Below are 26,760 nucleotides of genomic sequence, written 5' to 3'. Positions count from 1 at the left end.
GGTTGGAGAGTATATGTCATGTTTGGTAGTCGATCTATTAAAGAAATCTATTGGTTGGCATATGTCATGTATGGTAATCCTATCTATTATTGAAATCTATTGTCTGATATATGTCATGTATGTCAATCGATCTATTAAAGAAATCTGTTGGTTGGTATATGTCATGTATGGCAGTCCTGTCTATTATTGAAATCTAGTGTCTGGTATATGTCATGTATGGCAATCCCATCTATTATATAAATCTATTGGTTGGTATATATCATGTATGGCAATCCCATTTGTCAAAGAAATCTATTGGTTGGTATGTGCCAGGTATGGCAGTTGATCTGTTAAAGAAACCTATTGGTTGGTATATGTCATGTATGGCAATCCCACTATCAAAGAAATCTATTGGACATTTTATGTCAGGTAAGGCAATTCCATCTTTCAAATAAAGCTATTGGTTGGTATATTTCATGTAATGTATTGCAATCCCATCTGTTAAAGAAATCTATTGGAATGTATATGTCATGTATGGAAATGCCATCTACTAAAGAAATACATTGGAGTATTTGTCATGCATGGCAATTCCATCTATTAAAAGAAATCTATTGGTTGGTATATGTCATGTATGGCAGTCCCATCTATTACAATAATCTATTGGTTGGTATATGTCATGTATGGCAGTCCCATCTATTACAATAATCTATTGGGTGGTATATGTCATGTATGGCAGTCCCATCTATTACAATAATCTATTGGTTGGTATATGTCATGTATGGCAGTCCCATCTATTACAATAATCTATTGGGTGGTATATGTCATGTATGGCAGTCCCATCTATTACAATAATCAATTGGTTGGTATATGTCATGTATGGCAGTCCCATCTATTACAATAATCTATTGGTTGGTATATGTCATGTATGGCAGTCCCATCTATTACAATAATCAATTGGTTGGTATATGTCATGTATGGCAGTCCCATCTATTACAATAATCTATTGGTTGGTATATGTCATGTATGGCAGTCCCATCTATTACAATAATCTATTGGTTGGTATATGCCTTGTATGGCAGTCCAATCTATTACAATAATCTGTTGGTTGGTATATGTCTTGTGTGGCAGTCCAATCTATTACAATAATCTATTGGTTGGTATATGTCATGTATAGTAATCCTGTCTATTAATGAAATCTATTGGTATATGTCGTATGGAATGCCTTCTATGGAAGAAATCTATCGAGGTGTATATGTCATGCAGGGCAAGCTTATGTGAAATACCACTTCACAATTGTGTAAAAGAATTTTTTGCATATATGAAATAGTTTGATGTGCAATAAGATATTGTACATATGTGCAATAGTTTTACTTATGAGGAATTTCACATACGTAAAGGTTTTTCTACATAATGAAAAATATATTGTTTTGCATATGTAAGTTTGACACATGAGAATGAATTATAGGTTATTTAACATTTGTGATATTCTTTTGTTCATGTGAAATTCTATTTTACATATGTATAATTTATTTTATACACTTGGTGGAAAACTTTTTTACATACCTGCTAAAAGAATTTTTCAGTTGGGATAAAGAATTTCACTGAGGTAAATTATTTTTTATTTTACATATGTAAAAACCTTTTCTAAAATCTAAATGGTTTTTAAAATTTGTGAAATAGGAATTAATACTAAAATTGTTTACCATCGCCATGTATAATATTGTCAGATAGTTCATAAGGACATACAGACAGATAGATCTATATGCATTACCGGTATATGTTCCTTTAGTATCAAGACTCTTTCACCCTTTCAAAGCCTCTTCACCTATATTTTGCTTTAAATTATGTACTTACTTTGCAGGACTAATACACACATATACATGTATGCCATATAGTGTGAAACTTAACTGCAATGCTGATTTTAAATTTGTTCTCTATTTCTGTCTATGATGCAGACATGCTGAAAATTGTTTTAAATTTCCTTGTCTGTCAGTTTGCAACTTGAAAGATAAACAGAAGTCCTTGTGATTATTAAAGAATATTCAAAGACAGTTATTTACACAGTACATGGTGTTGACTCTAGCAAGACATCAAAGGTTGTTTGCAGCAAGTAGTTGAATGGGTGAAGAGTAGAAACTGTATTAACAATTCTTAATTTTCAGTATATTTTTTCATTTCTCATCATTGGCTGTCAGTTGATTCAACTGTTACTCACATTTTCTTTGCTGGACTATCACCCCCCCACACACACACATACACAATATTTGCCTTTTGCTAATGCATTAACCCAGTTTAAACACACACACACACACACACACAGACACGCACCCTATCATATCTACTTTGTAAATATGAACTGTATAAATATATGAAAATTTTCAAAACATCCTCTTTAAAGAACTTTCTGCACATTTTGGGATATAAATGACTGTGATGTCAGATACATAATATCACATATATATTATTTGACACTGTGATATAACACCAAGTGATATCAACGCTCCGATGGCCTAGTGGTTCGAGCGTCCGCCTCGGAAGCGGGAGGTCGTGGGTTCGAACCCCGGCCAAGTAATACCAAAGACTTACATAAATGGTACTAGCAGCTGCCTCGCTAGGCACTCAGCATTAAGAGGTGAGTGTTAGGACTGGTCGGCCTGGTGTCAGGATAATGTGACTGGGTGGGACAGCATGCTACATGACTACGGCATGATGCCCCAGTGCTAGACATGACTATAAACTGCCACACTGCAGACGTAGCGATATGGCTGAAAAATTGTTAAAGCTATGTTAAAAATCCTAATCTCACACACACGCACACCGAGTGATATCTCATAGCAGTGTAATAGATATGAAGCCAGAACAGTAATGTCATAAAGAGCATTTCAAATTAAGATGTGACAGTCATTTATATCCCAAAATCTGCAAGGTCATTGGACAATCATTACTTTTTCCAACCATTCAGTAGCATTTAGATAGTGTAATAAAGACATGTTAGTGTAATAAAGACATGTTAGTGTAATAAAGACATGTTAGTGTAATAAAGACATGTTAGTGTAATAAAGACATGTTAGTGTAATAAAGACATGTTTTGAATGAATGGAAGATAGAATCAAAGAAGACATTTGCGTAAATGTCACGAAAATCTCTTGCCGATTACTTTTTGAAGATTCTGTCAGCATGAAGATTGAACATCAAATTATAAAATAAAATTTGATGAACACATTGAAAATCAAAAAGTAAAGTCCTTGAAGAAGCTGTTTACTTGTATGTTACTCTAGCTTAAAAATCTTTTAGTGTAATTACATTTTTGAGAAGTTAGAAAAGTGTGGGATAACTTTTTTAAATTTCTTGTGGTCAGTATTCATACTTATATTGCTTTTTAATTTAAATGTAACTGAAATTTTAATTAATCTAGTAGTTTAGCCAAAATTTGGTTGCCAAAATATTCAGTTTCAGGAAAATTTGTGCTATTAAGTTTTTTTTGTTTTGCAATGAGAATAAATCAGTTTTATCTGTTTCAGAGCTCCTGCAGCTCACCCTCACATGATTGACCCATTCAAAGAGGTCAAGGAGTACATGCAAGAAGCAGAAGACTACTCACTAGATCTGACTCAAAAAATTGATGTAAGGACAAAACAATGTGGGTCATTCCCTTCAAAAGCCAAATACATTTGTAGAAATAGCTCTCCTGCGACATTGTAAGAGGCAACTAATGAACTAATGGAGGCTTGAGCAAAAGTGGCTCTGTGGTTAGCATGTCAGACTTGTGACTGAAAGGATGTGGGTTTGAATCCTACCATCAGATCATCCTGGGTCGATTGTCATAGTGTGTCCAAGGACAGAGCACATTTGTCTATTTGCCTTGGTATTAAATAACACACTTGTGGTGTAAAACACCAAGTTTCATTTTACACCTCTCCCTCGATAACTCGCACACAATGGGGTCCACAAACATAAACCGCACTATAAGCGAGGCACGAGTTACTGTGGGACCTCCAAAAATTGAAAAAAAATCACTTTAACATAGAAAAAACCGTAGGGGGGAGCGGCGTTAGGGAACTGGGCTGTTTAATGACTGAATCTTCATTTTACAGTCATGTTGATAATAATTTTTAATAACGCGCTTTTTCTAATGAAGTTGTTCATTATTCTGTTTAAATAACATTTTTTTTCTTCAAAATATCCAACATATGAAAGATTGTTCCAACTAGTTTGAACAACCATCACACGTATGCAAAAAATCTGTATATTATGTCACTGCTTTTTGTTTTCTTGATGAGTCTGGTTCCCATAGTGGTGTTTAATAGTATCTTGTCAAATCGGTAGTCCATAATTTGGGAACTAGCCTAACTGTTGATACAGCACCAAACAAGATTCCTTTTTTTTTTCAAAAACATGTGACATTTATTTCCAGACACATCTATGTCGAACTCAGTTTTTTTATTGTTCAATTAGTACAATGTTAATGTCATGATTTCATTGGAAGTAATAATGAAATTTCTTATCATCACTGAGGATATCTCTACATGCCAGTTCAAGAATTCTCTGATCTCTCTTGCCCACGATGGTCCGTATCTGAAATCAAGCCCTATATTTTACGAAGTATTCATTTTGCTTGACTGCCTTGTTATCTTTGATCACAGTTATGAAAGAGTTGGTTAATTTAAGGTAGTTTCTCTTACATACACAATAACGTTTATTACATTGTTCGATTGACCAAATGAAGTGAGTTCACCCGACATATGACCGGGGCCACTAGATTTTAAGTTAGTCTGATTTTTGTGCCTTTTAACTTTTCTTTTATTCCACCTCCTTTTTTTATTATTCAAAAGACATAATTAACGTGATAATACAAAGGAGGCCTGCTTTTAATTCAGTGAAACAATACAACAAATACTTCCGCAAGTCAGTTATCAAAACACGGTCGGCACTTAATTAGGTTCTCAGAGAAACGCTTGCAGACCTAGCTGTTATGGTAGATTGACGCATTTTACGTTTAATTACAAGAGGACACATTGCATTTATGATGATTACACTTTAAAGGAACTAGAACACAAATTTAAATTGATTAAAAAATTATTTAATATGTATTTATTTATTAGAGTACTGCCTCCACTGGGCGTAAGTGACATTTTCATTGATCAAAATTTCCTTACATATCGTTAATTGCGTTGTACTAGGAATGTCGTTTGGAAAGAAAATGTACAAAATTGTATGAGCTATTATTAAATTTGATATTTTATAGTGTTGATTAAAATTTCCAGGTCCTATCTACCGTTTTCAACGCTAAAACGAGCGATACATCATTGTTTCCGTTACCAATTTTGATAGTGATTTTCTTCAAGTTCAACAAATAGAGATACATTTTTTTGTATTTTTGGGTTTAAAAAATGGGATCCATGCCTGACACCGCGTTATAAGCGTGTTCGCAAGTTATCAGGGCACGAGTTATCAAGGGAGTGGTGTATCTTAATACTGTAAAATGTGCATACATTTTTTTAAATTACTATATTATTTGCTTCTTTGTTGATTTATCTTCGAATGTTTTTTGGTGAAGTAAAGAGACTCAGCTGTGGTCATGACAACCATTCTCCAGATAGCTGCATATGAATGGGTCTCAGAACCAGATGGGGGTTCAGTGGATTTAATGAGGGGTGCAATGTGACATGAAGCCCAGATTAGGAACCTAATTTCAATTATATTACTCTCTCTTATCTGTGACCGCTCTGGTGGCCTTGTGGTGAGAACATCCAGCTCTGCTGTGGGAGTTTGCAGGTTTGAATCCCTGCTGATTCATACCAGACTTGCAAAAATGGTACTAGCAGCTGCCTCGCTTGACACTCAGCATAAAGAGGTTAGTGTTAGGACTTGTCAGCCTGGTGTCAGGATAATGTGACTGGGTGGGACATGATGCTACATGTCTGCAGCATAATGCCCCAGTGCTAGACATCACTATAAACTCTCACTGCAGACATCATAGCGATTGACTGAAAAATTGTTAAAGCTATGTTAAAAATCCAAAACACACACATGCACACACACACCTCCCCTTGTACCTGCACATTTTACCAAGAATTGCATTTTTGTGTATCTGCATGTAAATGGCTTAACGAGTCTTTATGGTCATATGGGTGAAAGTTTTCCATATAGAGACATTGCCCAAGACTATTTTCTCAATTCCTGTAAATACTTTGAGTTTTTTGGATGTTTTTGTTTTGAAGGCCAGAAGGTTGGGTTAAGCATCTTTTATTTTGAGGTTTTTCTAGCAATAATACCAAAAATTCCATATGTGCATGTGAAAATATTATCCATATCCATACATACCAACCATTACACTTTTGGCATAATCATTACGCTTTTTTGCACTAAATTATGCCTTATGCGTAAATGTATTAGGATTATGTGTTTCTGGTATGTCCCCCCTCCCAAAAAATTTATAATTTGTTTCCTTATTTTTATTAACATCCCTTTAATCTTTCAGACCGTATTCTAGAAAAGATGGCTTCTACATAGCTATGGCATAAGAGTACGCTTATCCATCCTGGCATGCACTTTCCTAACAGTATTATGTTCTATTTATTGCAGCTGCCCTATTTCCAAGAAACATGCTTTTGACCTCGGTTTCTATTTATAGCAGCTGTATGGCTTAGGAGAGAACAGACTGTTTTTAAAATGTTTAATCTTTCCTTGCAGATTTTTTTGTTGTAATTCATATATGATATGGAACCAGTCTGTAGGTATTTTGGTGCTAAAAGTCAAGTCAGATTTATTCTAGTAGATGCTGGTGTTAGAGCAAAAATGTTTTTCAAATAATTTCTTAGATGGATTAGAAAAAGATGAAAAACCGATTCAGAGATGAATAAATGAATTACACAATACAGCGTTCCATTCTAGGGCACCTTCACGCCCACTGCATGCTGTGTGAAAAGGATTTTAATATTCGTCAAGATGGTAAAACAAACAAACCTTGAATTAGCTTGTTTTACAAACTCCAATACTAAGGTAACTTCTAACATCTTTTTTAAAGCAGAACTAATAAATACAGAGGCATTGTTTTAACAGAGTTCTTAATAGAACATGGACTACCCCTAGCAGTAGAAGACTATGTTGATCCTTTATTTAAATAGATGTTTTCTGATTCCGAAATTGCAAAAAATGTGCATCTGCAAGAACAAAATCATCTAATTTTATTAGGTGTTTAGCAGAAGATAATTCGCTTAAAATTGCAAATACCATGAAAATTGGTTGTTTTGTATTGCAACAGACAAGAGCCTTGATTATGATGACAAAATGTTGTACCCAGTCTGTGTAAAAGACTTTGACGACGAAAAAGGGCAAAGTCAAAGTGCTCTTCTTTGATCACCAGAATTAACAGTAGATTCCACTGGAGAAAACATTTTTGATTTGCTTGATAATGCTTTCAATAAACATAAGTTGGCAGAACTGTATGGGGTTTTCAGCTGATAATGCATCAGTGAAGACTGGAATCTTAATGGAGTTGCATTCTATATTTTGAAAAATGTCTCCATCAGGATGTCCCTGTCATAATATACACCTTGCTGCAGGAAAGGCTGCTGATAAATTAGAATCAGAAACCCAAAGTATTAAGTTGGCATTCTACCTGACGTTGTACTTCATGCAGAGTTGATATGCAATGGCACCTTATTTCCCAGCTAAAAGATCCAATAACTGGAACATATATATTTCTTCTTTTTGTCAGGTTATGAAAGGAATATTGGTTCTTTACTGTTCTAATGTTGACTGTGAGAGATTGTTCAGTATTGTTAATAAAAATAAAACTGAATTCAGATCCAGGTTCTGTAACCCAACACTTAGTGCTCTACTGGTGTGCAAAACATTCAAGCCTCAGCTGGTACAAAGTGTTTTGATATGCAATATGAGAGACTGTTGCTTTTTAAAGCTCAAAGTGCAATATATGAAAATTTGAAGCAGTAATTGACGTTAAAAGTCCAGAAGGATAAATAAATCTTTTTTTACATATGTTTATTGAATTTTTATCATGTTATATGTGGATTATTCTTTTTCTGCTCAGATTACTCTCTTTGTCCACTTGGATTACACTTTTTCCTCGCCAGGGGTTGGCATGTATGCATATTGATCACAAACTACAAGCAGTGTTAATGATGCGAAGATTTATTTAATTGAGATCTCAGCTATTGACAAAATATGCTGAGTTATTTTCAGCCGTCAAACACAGTAATGAATAGTGGCAGCACCTGTACATCATTTTTTATTTAAGCACATGACACCAATAATCAATTTTCAATTTGTCATAAATGTTCACTTATTGTAAAGCAGTTTATAACTTCCATGTTCTTCAGGCAGGATGGAGGGGGGAGGGAATGTTTATGCATTGTATGAACTTGCAACAAAAAACATGGTAAAGATTCTTTCTTTAAAAGTGAGTGATGATTTTGAATGAATTTGATATTTGGCAGAATTCTATTTTCCAGAATACATTCAGAATTAGCTAAGTTAAGTGGATTCAGAATTGCCATGAATTTTGGAAGGAATTTGCCCCCTCATCTGGCTCTTATCCTAGATCATTATGGGGGCCACAGATGAATCCTGACCTTAGGTTTTTGGTAGAAGCAATTTCTTACACTTTCACCCATTTGGTTATATTTTTAACTTGGATATTGGCTGTGCAAGATGCTAGCTGGAAGAGAACTATATGAAGTACAATAAAAAGTCATTTCTAATGGAAAATTAGAATTATGTAGGCATCAATGTAGTTTTACAAATTATGGAATTATGTAAAAGCTGTTGAGGTGTCATAGGGCTATTTAATTGGTCTAACAATGCTGATCATTAACGAAAACTTGTATTATGTATGTATCAATCTGGTTTATTTCAGGCTTTACCTCAGTCAGGGCAAGAAATTACTGGACTAGACAAGGTAAGTTCTTGAAGAAACACACCTTCTCAGCATGCTCTGTTAATGTGCATTAAGAATATAACAAATTTAGTGACTAAAGAGGGGATGATGTTTTTGCAATTACTGCACAATGCTGTTACCATTATAACACACATTATATTCTTGCCTGTAAGTCAAGTCAAACTGCAGACAACATCAGTCTGAACTTTCATAACATAATGCACCTGATGATCACGGTCTGTGTTGTGTTTTCTACTTTCAAGATCTGAGCGTCTTTCAAATACAATATTGAATCAGTCTATAATTTGTTTTATATGCATTTGGCTTTCACTATGAAAACCAAACTACTTAAACTCCATGATGTAGATTTATAGCAGAAACAGTGAAAATTCTCCTCCTGCAGACAATTGTTAACATAGTTGTATTTGTTCTGCAATTCACATATGGTATTACAGACCCCGAAACTGCTAATTTTATACAGTTTGCATTTCACTGGCACTTCATTTGCACTCAGAATTTGTCATTTTGTGAAATGTTTAGTTCATTTTGTTTTACTTCATCTTTTATCATTCTGTTTTGCATTTGTGTTCCTCATTTCTCCATGAATTCCCAAATCACAATTAATGTTTGGAAATAAATTCTGCCACGGTTCAAATCCAGCCCTTTTGGAAAGGTGGAAATTTCATCTTTCCTATCTACATGCCAAATGTAGAAAGGGAAGAAACTTATATTCGTTATCTCCCCTTACCACTGCTCAACTAGATGCTTAGGAGTTTAAGCTATTGTTGTGGTATGATCAGCATCCTTGTGCACTTTCTCTTGATATCCGCGGAAATCTGTGTTATTTTCTACAAATGCATATAGAAAGTAAGTGGTCAGTGAATATATTTGCAACAGGTTCATGTCATTGTTTGTTATTTTTTATCAATATTTGTGTGAATTTGTGGACTTGTGTTTTGGATCTTGTCCTCCAGTGCAGTATTGTTGGTGCTCATTGGTTGTTTTATTTGTGCACATTGCCTATACTGTTTGCTTTTTAGTTCAGAGTGTTATCATTGTTATATGTGAACACTTGTGAGTTATTTTCCACATCACTGCACAAGAGTTGTTAAGAAGGAGCCAGACCCTTACCATTGAGCGCATTAATCTGTTGGTCTTGCAGCAGAGTTGTGAACTTCAATGATAGACCTGTTTGTGACAAGGTGAAATCCAGAAACTGACCACCACTCTCCAGTCCTGGACCAAAAGAAACCTTGTCTGTGGATGCACTATCAGTACGTTCAGAGAGGTTTTGAGGTTATGCCTGCCCTCCCACTGTTCTGGTACTATGGATAAATCTAGGAAAATGAGGGACCAGGACTATAAAGTGATTTTGATATCCCCTTTCATGTGGCACCAATCATGGGTGGATATTCTGTCGATCCTAGCAACAGACATCATCAGTTTCTTTTCTTCTTATCCATGTTATGTCATCACTTGTTACAAGAGCATCAGTTATATTGCCCTCTTATTAGGAGAGTGGTTGATTCTGCATGAAGGCAATCCAGCCATTTTTCCCCTTGAAGAGTGCCTGTTGTAATGGTTGGATGATCATGCATTTTCCCCTTCTGTTACCTGTTCTCTTAATGTTAATATGATCAGAGAATGTATTTGATGGAAAAAGTAAATCTGTGTTAAATTGTCTTCGAGAATACTTACCTGTCTGTATTACTGTTAAGCCCTACTGCACTGTCCGCATGGGACATCATTATTGATGTATTGCTCAGCTTAAACTAGTAAACAAGCAGTTGATTGGTAGCCACCTAGCAACGGTAAGTGACGGTAATGGTAAGAGTTTCTTCCCTTAATCTGTGTCAGATATAGAAGGAAAGATGAATTCTTTGTCTTTCCTGTAGGGCTAGAAGGGAGGATGAATACTTTTGTCTTTTCTTATGGACTGGATTCAAGAGGTAGTGGAGTTTATTCCTAACATTAATGTGATCAGGTAAATATTCTTGGAGAAACATTCTGTCATCATTTATTTCCATTCAATCCGCATTTTGTTTGCTTTGTGTTTCATTTGAGATTCATTCTGCATCCAGTTTGCATTCCTTTTTTGTTTCACTGCAAAATTATGCATTTTTTGGTACTAGTAATGCCTTTAATGCAAAATTTCATACCAACTTGTTTTGACACATTGTATCTATGCAGTTTGATTCATGCAAGTTGTAAATTTGTTTTAACATATTCATTTTTAAAATCAAATGACTACTCAGGCAACATGTAAATGATTAAAACAAAATTCCGTCCTGTGTCTTGGTACCTTTGTTTCTGTCATTATACTTTTATTAACATTCTGTATAAAAAAATACTGCTGTAGGTTTATTACGTGAATGGTGTTCCATGGATTTTATTGTATTTTTCAACACTTGATTTCATTCAAAATATCAAGTGTTAAAATATCTCCATGGCAAATCTCATTGACAGTTATATAAAATCCAATTAAGAGTGTGGTATAAGAAGGGATGTTCACAGTAAACAAACTAGTTCATTTACCTGCCACTATATTCATTTTGACATATTTACTACAGTGTGGTCTTCAATTTTATTTCATTATGAATAGTTTCAGAATTTAATTAATTTGAATAGTCCTCTACCTCATTATGATGGGACCCTGAGTGGCCAAGTGGTTTAAAGTGCGCACCATTACAGGTCATGCCATTACAGATCACTGCTATCTCACCTGTCTGCGTGAGTTTGAGTCTCAGGCTCGGCCAATGTGGGTACCTGAGAAAGCTTGCCAGTAGCTTCTCTTGGGTCGGTGGTTCTTTCTGGGTTGTGTTGGGGTTCTTCTCAATTTAAATTTCCTCAATATAATGCCAATTTAAATTTCCTCAATATAATGCCAGTCCTCATGTTTCAAAACTATGGACATGGGTCCCATTCATTTAGCCACTTATTTTATTAGACTCTATTTTCTGTTCCTAGCCGGTGAGAACCGATTGTGGTTTCACTTTTTACTAGTAAATATCCAGAGTTGAATGATGTTGTGTACATCATACCAAATTATCTTTGCAACATATCTTATTATAAGGTAACCTAGCATATAATACACTATACTTTTATGATTCCTGCTGTGAACATCACTGTAATGATTTCTTTATTTTCAGGACATTTTACTCATCAAGGCCACATCATCAGCCACACTGCAATGTTTAGGACACTGTCTCTCGATGTTACAACAAAAACAGGTATGTACCATTATACTTGCTTATCAGTCAACTACAAACAACAGTGATCCTGATCTGCCATCACATAATTTGCAAGTAGATTAGATCTGTATTGTTTGTTCTACTGATTACTTCAAACAAACTGCACAGTCCCAGATGTGCTGGCGCATTGTGAGATGTCAGACCTGGGACTGTGTGGTTTGCAGTTAGACCCATAACTGAGTATATTTGGTATACATGTATATCCCTAACATGACTTTTCAAAATTTAATTTTTTGTATAGTCGTATGTTGTTATTATCTTCCTTTTTGTGTTTTTTTACAATTTGCATCTTGCCCCTTTAGTCATTGGGAAAGGACTTTGACTAAAATTGGCCCTATGTCAGATTTTAATTTTTTTTTTCCTTGCTTATCTACTGTATTGATAATTCCTGAGATAGATTTTTTTGGACATGGATATTTAGTCTTTAGAGTGTTTTGTATGCAAAATGACGAAGTCATGTACAGCAGAAAACTTCAAGTGACACTCATCAACATTACAAGCAATGAGCCCTGTTTGTGTACTAAAGTGTGTACATAGATGTGCAAGTGGGAGAAGTTTATATTCTCTTTTCCTTTTATATTTATCAAAACTGTGATATTTCCTGTTAGTTTTATTATTCATAGAGCTCCTTCAATATGGTGAATATTTTTTGAAATATTAATAGGCTAGTTAAAACAGGTGCCAGTGGTTCTTATTTGTATGATTGGGAATCATTTTCTTGGTGAAATTATTCAGTTTATATCAAAGATGTATTTTTGTGATTTAGTGTGGCTAGTTTTTCTGTTTTTAGGTTAGTTGAAGATATCAAAGTTACTGTTATAGAAATAAATGACATGTTTCTCCACCTTCATATCAGCTCTGGTTACATTAAACACCCAATTTCATCTTCATTATTAATGTTATTGTTAATTGTCAGCATTAATGGAAAATATTGGTGAATTCTCATATGTATCCATAATTACATTGCAGTAGTGCATGTGGTTAAGATCAATAAAGATAGATAGTCTCTTCAGCATAATGTTGTTTCTCACTTAATTCGCTTGCCATTTTTGGAAGGTACTGTCCCTTACTAGGGTTCGGTAGGATGGCTAGATGTCAGATAGATGAACAATCTCAGGCCTTCTTGGGACTCTTGTTTCTTAAAACCACATCACATAATTTGATTGGATTTGATTGCAGGCATCCTTTCTTCAGTACCCTTAAATATCAGAATAAATGGTGCAAATCCAACATTAAGTATGATATGACCACAGTTACAAAATAAGGTCACCACTATTGCATATGAAAACCCTGAGAATGACTTCAGAATGCACTCTGTGTAGTTTTCCCAGATTTTACTGAAAACTTCTTAAATTACCACCACAGATTATTCGAATAACAAACTTGCAATTAGGCCATTACAGGTAGACAGGGGGCCCCGAGGGGCAGAGTGGTCTAAAGCGCTCTTCATTATGGATCACTGCCATTTCTCCTTCAGATACGTTCCCCGATCACATTAACGTTAGGGATATAAGCCTGCTACCTCTCAAATCCAGCCCTACTAAAAGACGAAAATTTGTCTTCTCTGTCTATCTCATATAGACCAAAGGGCAATAACTCTTGCCCCTTACCTCCCCTTGCCACCACCAGGTGTCGCCAGTTTTTAAGCTTTGCTTGTACTGATAACACGTACATTATACCGCCAAACAATCCAAGCCATCTTAGCGTTAAATTGGACCGTCTAAAGTTAAATTTGGATTTATTGCGTTGGACAATCATTCTTCTACAGGTTGTATACATTATTTTAACAGTTTTTTCAAAATTGAGTGACTTTGTCACCCTTACGGATTTTGTCTACTGAAGACCATGTTACACACGCTATCACTGAACTCGTGTTGTCAGTTAAGAGTTAACGTGACACTGACTAAGTTCGCTTACTCCGTTAGTAACGGTTGTGGTATTAGCGAATTAATAACATGCTGAATTGCTAATTTGTGCTTTGTTTTCTTTTATTGTGTCGTTTCAGTAGAAATGTCAACCAAATGCATGAAATGCAAAAAGTTCAAAGCAAAAGAAGACAACCATGACTCTTGTATCGTATGTACCAAGTGTACATCATCTATACCATGCAGTGTGTGTAATACTTGGACAGAGCAAATGTGGGCTGATGTAGTCCAGAAGGCAGCAAAAGGGAGGGAAAGACAGAATAAGTCAAAGAAAGATAGCACTGATGTCCTCAGTATACATCCGAAGACAGTCTCCATTGCGAGTCTTGTGGGGGACGTTGGGGTCCCCCCTTCACCTAAAGTTCGTCGTTTGCAACCATCAGCCACAGTAACATCAGCGGCAATGGAGGAAAATAATGTTGACAGGGTACAACAGTCCACCTTTGAACAGATGCATTGTTTGGTCCAGGAAAAGACAATGCAGCTATTGACATCAGGCCAGATATTACCCTTATTTCCCTTGCTCGCTTCCACAGCTTTTTCTGACTCTTTGGGGGAATGTTCCCCCAATTTTAGGCTGCCCAGTGGGCGTAAGTCCCCCCCGCATGTCCGAGCATGGCCTTCGGGCCTGTAAGTCAGGACGCTTGGGGTTTTTACCAGATCCATCGGATCCATTTCATTATACAACCTCTACGTCACCGGCCGTCCAGCTGTCCCAGCATATGTTCACGGCTTATCCACATGGGAGAGCTAGTGACAGTGTCAAGGATGACGGAATCACGTCATCTGTGCCACCTGGTATGCTCTATCCAGAAATGCAAGCTATTCCAGAACACGACTCGGCACACAGTGAGGGTGATGAAACTCCTGCAAATCAGCCGTACACAGATCCAGCAATGGAATGGACTGAGTTTGGCTTCAAGGCGGCAGTGGAAGAAATTTATAGGATGTTGACAACTTCAGAATGCCCTCCACCTCCTACTGCCACTCAAGACTACAAAGTTAAGGCGTCTGTAGATCTTGACGGGGAGGAAGAGACGCCATCCTTCCGGCTCCTTTCCCAGTCGACAAAAATTAAGGAGATCAATGATCGTCTATCAGGACGAATAGGTGATCTGGGGAATGCTAAGGCGTTCTTTTCAGAAAGCCAAGTACCAGTGACGTTCTTGTGTCGCTGGTACAAAACTCATTCAGACGCCTTCAGTACGGATCTTCTACCCCTGGACAAAAATATGGCAGCAGTTCAAATGTCCGCTCCACTGTTTTACAAAGTGGACAAGAATGTGTTCCATGCCACGTCAAAGCTAGTCCAGAACGTAGTTGCTATGTCTTCAGTGTTAGACTTGGCTTCATTAGCCATTTTCCGACTGGATTGCTAGAGTTATTAACAGGGCAGCTCACCATTCCATGGCTAATGCGTTGACTGCTTCTGCCAACTTAGACCTGATACGACGTGACGCATGTCTGTGGTCCATGTCGCTCAAGCCCCTTCATACTCCGGCTTTACGGATGACTCCGTTTGGGTCACCTTTACTCTTTGGAGGGAAATTGAAGAAGTTCGGAAGCAGGCAGCTTAGGAACTGCCCATCCAACTCGCCGCCCAACCCTCGCAGGCATTTAGGAAAAATCAGCCCCTGCCACAGTGGAGGGATGATTGGCGGACCAGGGACAAGGGATCCTTACAATCAAATGTGCAGTATAGATCCCAACCCAATGCCAGGAGACAACAGTCTAATCAAGCTAGGAGGCAACCATACAGAAGCGGTAAGAAACAAAGTTTCTTCATCTTCAAGCCTCCTAACTCTTAAAGTTGACATACCCTCCCCACCACCCGCGGACAGCCTACCTGTGGGCGGCCGCCTCCTGCAATTTCAGGACCACTGGACCACCTTTCTTCCTCAGAACGATTGGGTGATCCAGGTCATTTTGGAGGGGCTTCGGATTTCATTTATCCAACCCCCTCCCCTGTCCTCTCCCCTCTTCACGGACGTACCGTCTGACCGGGAGAAGGATACCTTTCTACAACAGGAGATACAGTCGCTCATAGAAAAACGGGCGGTGGAGATTGTGGAAAAAAAAAACCGCAATCGCCGGGGTTTTATTCCAGGCTGTTTCTTATCCAGAAGGCAAACAGCAAGTTGAGGCTGATCATCGACCTGAGTCGCCTCAACCAATACATTTTACCACTGAAATTCAAGATGGAAACGGCGAGATCAATCCATCTTTCCATCCGGCGGGACGAGTATGCCATCAGTCTAGATATGACTGACACATATTTTCACGTCCCTATCCACCTCGCATCACGGAAATTTCTCCGATTTGCTTACCACGACACGGTTTATCAGTTCCAGGTCCTACCCTTTGGCCTCAACATCAGCCCTTGGGCTTTTACCAAGGTTATGGGTTGCGTCGTCACCCTGTTCCGCTCGACTTCATCTACAGGGACGGCAGTGTACTTGGACGACATCCTCCAGAAACATATGGTAAGTTCTATTCTGCTCAAAGGCAGAAACGATCTTTTAGCACTTTTAGATCATCTAAGCTTTCTCGTGAACTGGAAAAAGTCCGATCTCCGTCCATCCCAGCGTTTTGTCCATCTGGGTATGGAGTTTCTCACTGATCTGAATCTGGTACGGCTTATTCGCGCTCGCGTAATCCGGATCATCGAACTCGTCGAGTCCATTTCCAACAGGACGTGTATTTCAGCGAGAGAATTCTTGCAACTCCTCAGATTATTCAATGCGGCGGCGGACTTGATCCCACTTGGCCGTCTTTTTATGCGTCCCTTACAAATGACGTTACTGGCACAATGGCGCCCCTTTTTAAGTCCCCTTAATCAAGCAGTAATGATCACGCCCGAGATACGATCATTCCTGCGTCAGTGGCACAACCCCGGTTGGCTGTCCACGGGGATTCCTCTGGAGATGCCCCAAGCGGAGATAACGGTATGTACCGACGCCAGTACCTACGGTTTGGGGTGCCCACCAGTTGCCGGACTTCGCTACAGTCAGCGGCACAGGGGAGCCAGGGGAGAGGCCTCTCCACATCAATCTTTTAGAAATGAGGGCTGTCATCAATGCCTTTCATTTCTGGAAGGATCAACTCTCAGGAAAAACTGTCCTCGTTATGTCAAACAACTCTGTGGTGGTGACTTACCTCCTCAAACAAGGGGGCACCAAATCACCAGACCTGTGCATTCTGATCTGGCAGTTTCTACATTGGTGTGACAACCTCCACATCAACGTACAAATCAGACACATTCCCGGCCAACACTCTATCCAGGAAAGGTCAAGTCATTCACACGGAATGGTCACTTCATCAATCAGTCTATTTTCAGATTTGCACACTTTGGGGGCATCCAATGATCGATCTTTTTGCGACAAGGTGGAATCGCAAGTTGCCCACCTTCATCTGTCCCGTTCCAGACCCAGAGGCTTGGGCCTTGGACGCTCTGTCAATCAGCTGGGAGGGGTTGTGGGCATTCGCCTATCCTCCCACGGTTTTGGTACCGAAAATAATCCAGAGGTTAAGGGGTCAGAACTGTTGGATGATTCTGATTGCTCCTCTCAGATGGAACAAGTCCTGGGTAACCGATCTACTCGATCTAGCGATAGATCTACCCAGGAAGATTCCAACCAGCCCAAATTTTCTCAAACAACCGCTGTCACGGGTGTTCCACCCCTGCCCGGACCGTCTTCTTCTTCACGCTTGGCTCTTGTCCGGACAGCCTTGCGAGACAACAATTTAAACCTTCGATTGTGGAGAGAATCTCAAGAGCAAGAAGGCCCTCCACTCTGAAGGCTTACGAGGGAAAGTGGCATGTTTTCAGGGACTGGTGCCATATCAATAACATCGTCCCTTTGAGTGTCTCAATCCCTCAACTGGCCGACTGTTTTCTCTGGCTTTTCGAGGAGAAACAGTTGGCCCCAATTACTATCAAAGGCTACCGCTCCATGATATCAGACACATTCCGCCATTATGGTAGATGTGATATTGGGCATAACAAAGATCTATCAGATCTTTTAGCCAATTTTGATTTCAATCGACCAAAATCCCTCACCCTGTTTCCAAAATGGAATCTGTCCTGGGTTTTAACATGGCTCAATTCAGACAAATTTGAACCTTTAGCCCACACTTTGTTAAAGCTACTATCATACAAAACATGTTTCTTGATAGCCTTAGCTTCAGCATGCAGGGTGAGCGAGTTACATGCCCTTTCCAGTGACCCAAACTTTCTTCAGTTCAGATCAGATGGTTTGGTGGTCCTCCTGACGCAACCAGGCTTTGTAGCCAAAAATAGGTTACCATCTATTGGCAATCAAAGAATCGTCATTCGCTCGCTTTCTTCCGTAGATAAGTCAAGAGCAACAGCCATGCAAGATCCTGTTCATGCACTCAAGCACTATTTAAAAAGCACAGAGGCGTGTCGGGACACAGGTAAGCGCCTCTTTCTTCCGGTCAAAGCTGGTAAACGGGATATCACCCCTCAAGCCCTTGCTTCATGGCTGAAGTGGGTTATACGCTCAGCGTACTCTGAGGTCTCACAAGATCAGAGTCGCCTCATGAAGATTACAGCTGATGAGATTAGAGCAATCTCGGCGAGCCTTGCTTTCGAATGCAGTGTTTCGATCCGAGATATAATAGAAGCTGTTGGCTGGCATGCAGAGTCAACCTTCTCCAGTTTTTATCTCAGAGATTTGGCTTCGTAGAGGCAAACCTTGAATCTGGTAGGTCCGGTGTCTGCAGCCCAGATGACCACCAGACCCATTTAAAACAATCAGCACAGCCTATCAGCTTCGCTGGATTCGCCAGTGAAATTTCGTAGGTAAGAAGATTTCAGTAACTATCTTCTTAACCGTATATAGGGGTCACATATCACGGGACCCTAGGCTGTGTTGCTGATGAAATTAGGTGAACGGGTTATCGTTCAAATGGGGAATCCAGCCATCATTCCCTAGAAGGTACCTGGGGTGGAGGTAGGATGCTCAGCATTCCCTCCTCCTATTACCTATTCTCCTAACGTTAATGTGATCGGGGAACGTATTTGAAGGAGAAAGCAAATTTTTTAGTAAATTATGTTTCTCTGAGAATACTTACCCGATCACATTACTTAAAAACCCTCCCAACCACCTCGCTATGCGAGCTTCCTCATATAATATATATCGCTCAGCTTAAAAAAACTAGCGACACCTGGCGGTGGCTAGGGAAGGTAGGAGGCAAGAGTTATTGCCCTTTGGTCTATATGCGATAGACAGAAAAGATGAATTTTCGTCTTTTAGTAGGGCTGGATTCGAGAGGTAGCAGGCTTATATCCCTAACGTTAATGTGATCGGGTAAGTATTCTCGGAGAAACATTATTTACTAAAAAATTTGCTTTCACCTCTGTCTGCGTGGGTTTGAGTCTCAGATTTGGCCAATGTGGGTATGTGAGAAAGCTTGCCAGTAGCTTCTCGTGGGTCGGTGGTTCTTTCTGGGGTTTTCCCGGGTTCTTCCTCCACCATTAATACTGGCTGCCATGTATAGTTTATCGTTGGCTGAAAAATGGTGTTAAACCCTACAACAACAACAACTACAACAGGTGGACAGCAGCCATATGAGCAGTTAGTTCTGTTTGAAATGAAAGTATGAAAGACAGTAATTAAATAATCCATAAATGGTAACTTGTACATTATTTTGGGTAAAAAAATAAGCATATTAGAAAGGAAATTGATGCCAAACTATTCTTTACACGTGCACTTTTGTGGGTGTATTGTAGTAGATCATGTCCATCAATCCATTGCTATTGTCCTTGTTAATCTTACCAATTGATAAAGAGTAAATATATTTATTATAATGTTTGTGGAGAATAAGTAGATGACAGCAAAGTTTTCCAATTCTAAATGCAGTCGGGGAAGGGGGCGTTTGGGGTGGGAGGCGTTGTTGTCAGCAGGGTGTGGGGGTGGGAGGTAAAATATTTTTGGTGGAAACCATTACATTCTAGTTTCAAAATTGCTGATATTTGTTCTGATAATTATTTTCTGAAAATTGTATTAAACATTGACTTCATGGATTAAAGGTATATTACACTGTACCCATTGATTTCCACTTACTGATTAATGTTTTGTTTTTATAAAATGTCAACATCATTATTATGTTGTTATGTGTGTGATTATATGGGTGAGCCTTGCTTTTCTTATATGCAGGAATCATATAGTTACAAGCATCGCAGTCACAGTCTTGGATCTGTAGAAACAACACAAGATATTGTGTAAGTTTATTGTTATATCAGCTATATGTACAGATAAGTAACACACTCATTGGTTGTATAACTGATAACTCTGTCAACAAATTTCAGAGTGATGACTGACTATATGCATGATACTAGAAATTAGGATGTAGGTAGATGTTATTGTTTAGATTCATGTACAAACCATGTTGGTACCTATATCAAAAAATTAAAGACTGGTATTATATTTGATCATTGATGTTCTATTGTGAAAAAAGCATTTCCTTTTCTAATGGAAAGAAATGTATATTACATAAAGGAAATGATTTGTAGCTGTTTACATATCATAATTGGTTGAAAAATGCCATTATTATGCATAAAACTCATTAAAGTCCTGGACCGGCCCTTCCTTGTGAAAGTAACTGACTTGTATGTCAAATTGTACATATGTTTTTATACACCTGTCATAAGGCAGAGGACATTGTTATGTTTTTATCCATCAGTGATTGTTACCAAATTTCATTTACACATTGACTCAGTTCTCAACCATCTACATTTGCTGAAATATTATGGATGGCTTTCACTTGGAGTAAGGAAGAAGCCTCTCTGTTTAGGGTTCAAAAGGTCAACATCACAGACCTGTAACAGACTGAGGATGGTTTACACTTGGGGAAAGGACAAAGTCAATTGATTTTTGAGGTACAAAAGTCAATGTTACAGAGACTATAAGAAGAAAAATGGTGTCCTTACATTAGTTCTTCATCAAAGAGCTGTACCAAACTTTGTGGATAGTTTGCACTTGGAGTATGGAAGAAGTTTATTAGTTGTTTTGGGGGTCAATAGGTCAAGGACATTAACTAAAATAAAAAAACTTGTTTGGATGCAGTTTGGTGGTCAAAACATCCTGGTCAGTGTGACTGAATAAAGAAAATAGTTTCGGCACAAAAATTTCAGTTATCAGTCTTGTGCTTTCACCAAAGTTTGTGGATGAACAAGGTGAAGGTCAAGGTCACTGACTGAAAGAAGAAATGTTCTTTGCACAGTAACTTTAGTTTTCAACCATGTACAATGACCATGAACTTGTGGAGAGCTTATACTTAAGGCGGAATAGGCCTGCTGATTTTGGGGTCAAATGTTCAAGGTCAGGAGTCATTGTGGCTGGAAGAAAAATGGGTTTTCCAGAATAACGAGAGTTAGTTCCTTGGCCAAACTTAGTTGATGGCTTTAATAAAATAAAAAATGTATTCAGGTGTCTGAAAGTCACAGATCATGATCAAAGCAAGCCTAATGGTTTCCGCACAGTAAGTTTACTTCAACTCGATGTACCTTAGCCAAATCCCAGGATTTCGAGTTCCATTGATCAATTGTCTCCCATGTCAAGCAAGTCATACTAGTGTCTACATGGAATACTCTTAAACACAAAGTACCCTGACAAATCTGTAGCTTTAAGCCGTCTTTAAAAATTTGTCAAAGGAAATCACAATAATTCCTGAAATAACTGGTTTTGATTTTAATATAATATCTAACAAAAATTAAATTTTGAATAATAAAAGATTTTTTTATTTAGTGCATTCTCTTCTTGAGTGTAAAAGGGCCATAAATAGCACTGTCACTGGAGTTGTGTTATCCCACCAGATTTTATTGAAATTATCACTGCTCATGTCCAAGTCATCAGTATTCCTACGTTGATTTTCATTTGTTGTAATTCTTGTTTTGGTTGGTTCAGAAATTGTCATATTTCTGCCTTGGTCTTCATTGTTTGGTGTTGTTTGCAAGTAAATGTTTTTATTATTTTCATTTTTTTTCTTTCTTTTCTTAGGCTACCACATCTTAGAATAAATCGATCAATTAGCAATGCTGATAGCATTCCATCCCCTTCAGGAAGTTTTACATCAGCTAGTTCTCTACCCCATGTGATACCTGAACCAAAACATGATGGTGAGTCAAGATTGAAAAGTAATACTGTATTTATTCGATGATAAGCCCATGCTAAATAATACACACCACCACCCCACTTTTTTCTATAAAATTTTTTTGGAAAGTACTGTTGATGATATTTTTGTCTGAAAATAGGCCCACTCATTGTTTTTATAATTTCTAAAACTTTATCTTGTCATGGGAGAAATGCTTTAAATTAGAAATGCCATAAAATAGAAATGCCGCAAATGTCTATGCATAGTGTCTAACTTGGGTGTACAATTTAGAAGCATTCATTAGTGTGTTGCACATCATCTTCTGACATGTAAGTTGTGGAAAACATTAACATGTAAATTAACAGAAGGTATACATTGTAAGCTCTTAGAAAGATGTAGCATTTGGTTGCATGATCAAAGTTATTTATCCATGTATATTGATAGTATTTGTAGATCTGTGTCTGGTAGATAAATAGAAATGTTTGTCATAGAAAAAGACTACTTTCAGTTTAACGTTTTTTTAATGCATGAATTTGCAGACATGGTTGTTAGCTGCTTTCTTGATGCACTTTGATGTATCAGACCTTCAAAATGTGAAAATTTCAGATCTCAGCACATTAATAAGAGCAACTTATTTTTCATTGGCTATGAATAATTCTTTGATTATTTTGATATTTATAATTCCCACATTTTTATGAGGTAAATTGCTGGTTTTGATTACTTTATATCTATAATTCCCACATTTTTCTGGGGTATATTGTTTACTCTGATTACCTCGTATATATAGTTTCCACATTTTTCTGGGGTAGATTGTTATTGACTTTGATTACTTCATATCGATTGTTCCCACATTTTTCTGAGTTAAATTTTTTAATTTGATTACTACATACCCTATAGTTTTCACATTTTTGTTGGCTAAGTTGTTGACTTTGATACAAATCTGTTTCAGGTGGTAGAAATACAGTACATAAGGGATGGGGGAGGAGGGGCAGGGGCAGCCAATTAAAACTTTATAAAAGTAGGAGTGGTTTTATAATAGAAAAAGTGATTAGTAGTTATTTACCATTTTGTTTTAAATGGAGGGGTTGTATTTATTGTGAAGCATACATCTTGCAAGAGATAAATATGGTAAGTTACAAAAACACATGGTAGAAATGCTATAAATACTCCTATTAATAGAATCCTGACGTTATAAACTTGAATCTTATACAGTAACCATATGCTTACAAAGACAGCCTGTGTATATAGGTCCAGTTCATAAGAGGTCCCATTTAAATATAAATCAGTACATGAGTACAGTATTGCTTCCACGATAGTACCAGTGAACCAGCCTTACAAATCGGTTGAAATATTTGTCAACATTTTTAACAGTAATGTGTGGGATTATCATCAGATAAATATAGTATATTGTGTCTTGTGATTGTAATCATCATTATACCTGAGGTCAACTATTTTCCGCACTTGTGCAAAAAATGTGGGAAAAAAATCATACAGAAGATCGTCATAAAGCATCAATTTCTCAGTTGTTATGACTGCTCCGGTGGCCTAAGTGGTTAGAGTGCCTGCCTTGGATGTGTTTGGTCATGGGTTCAAACCCCTTTCTGAGTCATACCAAAGACTTATAAAAATGGTACTAGCAGCTTCCTCACTTGGCACTCAGCAATAAGAGGTTAATGTTTGGACTGGTTGACCTGGTGTCAGGATAATGTGATTGGGTGGGACATGATGCTACATGTCTGTGGCATGATGACCCAGTGCTAGACATCACTGTAAATTGCCACCCTGCAGACATTGTAGCAGAATGACTGGAAAATTGTTAAAGCTACATTAAAAATAAAAATCACACACATACATTCTCAGTTGTTACTGTATATACTTTGCATATAACTTGGGTACATTTGCAAACAGAAACATTGAGATCTGTTAATGCATCATATGCTGGCAGTTCATGGTCTATGTTGTTAATTCTACAGAATACTTCCAACAAATTGCAGAGACCAAGATCTGTTTGTGCGTTATTTGATGGCAGATTGAAGTCTGTATAGTTGGTAGTTGGATTTGACTTATAATTGAGTATGTATGGTATATATTAAAAATCACTATTGACTAATAGACCATCATAGTATGTACATGGGATTAATGAGAGAAAAGTTTGAAGAGTCTCAAGACCCAAGTTATTCAAGGGTCATAAGGTGAAATGTCAATGTTGTGGGTTTCACTGTCATTGTTATAACATGTTTGCAGGTGCGAGGATAAATCATTGATATTACGAATTCTGATAATGCAGGTCCAATCAATCATGATGAGGAGGTAGAAGATGAGGTGGAATATAAAGACACAGATCTGGAGGCTGTGGAGGAACACAAAAGTATTATACTGCACTTACTCTCACAACTCAAACTAGGGATGGACCTGACCAAGGTGATTTTACCTTTCTGGATATTTCTTTTCTTCTATCTCATCCTCTATACCTTTCCATTGATATGTTTATATTCAAGTCTGCTTTTTTTGTTGTTCTTATGCCCCCATGGCATACATCAAAGATAACATAATACAGTTTGAAGAGTTGAAAGTCCATGCCTTTGAATCAGTCTGCAAGTGGGAAAATATGATTTGTTTAAAAATCTGTAAACTAAAAAAATTTGTAAAGTCCAATTAAATTTATATGCACTAACAAATAAGAGGGGACCCCGAGTGGTCTAAAGCGCTCACCGTTCCAGACCACTGCCATCTCACCTCTTTCTGCATGGGTTCGAGTCCAATGCTCGGCTAGCGTGGGTACGTGGGTAAGCCTGCCAGTAGCTTCTCATGGGTCGGTGGTTCTTACCTGGATTTTCCAGGGTTCTTCCTCCACCAGTTATACTGGCCACCATGTATAGCCTATCTTGTGCTGAAAAATGGCGTTAAACCCAAGAACAACAACAACAACAACAAACAAGAGATTGTCATGGATGCTGTTATTTACCTGTTACTGATTACCATGCAGAAATGTAATTGATTATTTTCAATTGGTTTAAACTGTATCAGTTATTGCATGTTTGACAAAACCATCAGTATGATCAGCTTACATGTTTTTTTAATTGGGTACTGTAAGAAGTAGATTATCTCCGATGTTGTATATTAGATATTGCTTTATTATCAGTAAGCATACTTTTTAATTTTTCATTTCAGGTAGTATTACCAACATTCATTTTGGAAAAGAGATCACTGCTAGAAATGTTTGCTGACTGTATGGCACATCCAGATCTATTCTTACGGTAATGAAATTATTTGATTTTTATTTACTGTCATCTGCGTTGAAGCTCATTAATACTGTGTTTGACTTAATACTGTACTTTGTGCTTAAAAATCTATTTGGGTGACTTATAAAGCAAAAGCTTATAATAATATATGTACACCAACAAAGTCATAAACCGCGTCACCATTAAGCGTATTTACCCATATTTGAAGAATTATCTCCCTTTGTCTAATTCATAACAGTATTACGTTATGATCCTTTCAATTTCTGATAATCAGTTTTGTTTCCAAACAATAATAGCATGAGTTCTTCTTGATCAACTGTTTGCCAGAGTTTTCAGATGGTTTGCAGATATGATAAGGAAAAAATATATCATTTTCACGGTAAAGGTTAAAGGTCAGTGTCACTGTGATTAAAGGAAGAAGAAATGGTTTCTGCCTAATAACAGAAATTCAACATCACATTCCTTAACCAAACCTTATCAATGGTTTGCTCTTGAGGTAAGGAAGAAGCCAGTCAATTTCAGGGTCAGTAGGTCAAAAGTTTTGGTCACTGAGACTGGAAAGTATAAATGTTGTTAATGCAAAATAACATTGGTTTTACATCACAGATCTGGACCATACTTTTTGGATTACTTGCACATTGGGTGAAGAAAAAGTCTGTCAGATTTGAGGTTAGAGGTCAGTGATCAAGGTCACTGTGACTGAAAGAATGAAAATAGTTTACATAGAATAATATTAGTTCTGCACCAAAGACCAGTACCAAACTTTGGTTGACCTGCACTTGGGGTAAAGAAAGAAGCATATTTTGCGGATCAGAAGGTTTTGGTTTTTAAATTTTGTTGGAGTTAATGACACTTTAGCTATATCATGCAGAGGAAATCCGAGCAAATTAACTTTCCCATGGACACACCAGAGTAGCTGGCAGAGGCTGGCTGTCCAAAGTCAAAAAGTCAACGTCATTGTGCCTGAAAGAAGAAAAATAGTCTTTGCACACTTCAGTTAGTTCTACATCACAGACGTTGTGAATGGGTTGCACATTGGGTGAAGAAAAATCCTATTTTTGCGGGGTCAAGAGGTCAATGATTGGGTCATTGAGGCTGAAGAGAAGACACATTTGAAAAGCTAGAAAAGACTTTGGATGGCATACACATCTGGTAATGAAAAACCAACTGTATTGAGGTGTCAGAATGTCATTGGCCTAGGTCACTGGCTGAAAGAGGATTACTATTTTTGATAATAACATAGTTCTACGTCACATCAGTTCTGCCTCACAGGCGAGGACAAAACTTTGTGGATGGCTTGCATTTGGAGTAACAAAGAATATCTATCTGGGGTAAAATGGTAAAAT

At 37.6% G+C, this 26,760-nt stretch overlaps 1 protein-coding gene across 4 annotated transcripts in view; it reads left to right on the top strand.

Annotated features, from left to right (window-relative positions):
* LOC149796227 (oxysterol-binding protein-related protein 11-like) overlaps positions 1-26,760 on the top strand; it is a 133,993-nt gene that overhangs the window by 43,543 nt on the left and 63,690 nt on the right. For all 4 annotated transcript variants that reach the window (XR_016422508.1, XM_089966186.1, XM_089966187.1 and 1 more), the window contains 7 exons: positions 3,501-3,603; positions 8,858-8,899; positions 12,028-12,108; positions 20,237-20,301; positions 22,079-22,197; positions 24,460-24,593; positions 25,344-25,429. Coding sequence is in view for 3 of the 4 variants with exons in the window: in XM_089966186.1 (XP_089822312.1) it covers positions 3,501-3,603; positions 8,858-8,899; positions 12,028-12,108; positions 20,237-20,301; positions 22,079-22,197; positions 24,460-24,593; positions 25,344-25,429 (630 nt within the window). In the remaining variant the exon portion in view is untranslated. The remainder of the gene's footprint in view (positions 1-3,500; positions 3,604-8,857; positions 8,900-12,027; positions 12,109-20,236; positions 20,302-22,078; positions 22,198-24,459; positions 24,594-25,343; positions 25,430-26,760) is intronic.

This window comes from Sinohyriopsis cumingii, chromosome 7, assembly GCF_028554795.1.
Source record: "Sinohyriopsis cumingii isolate HCF-2022 chromosome 7, ASM2855479v2, whole genome shotgun sequence".
Lineage (NCBI taxonomy): Eukaryota > Metazoa > Mollusca > Bivalvia > Unionida > Unionidae > Sinohyriopsis > Sinohyriopsis cumingii.
Note: the sequence above shows the minus strand (reverse complement) of the source record. Positions and strands in the feature narration are given on the sequence as shown.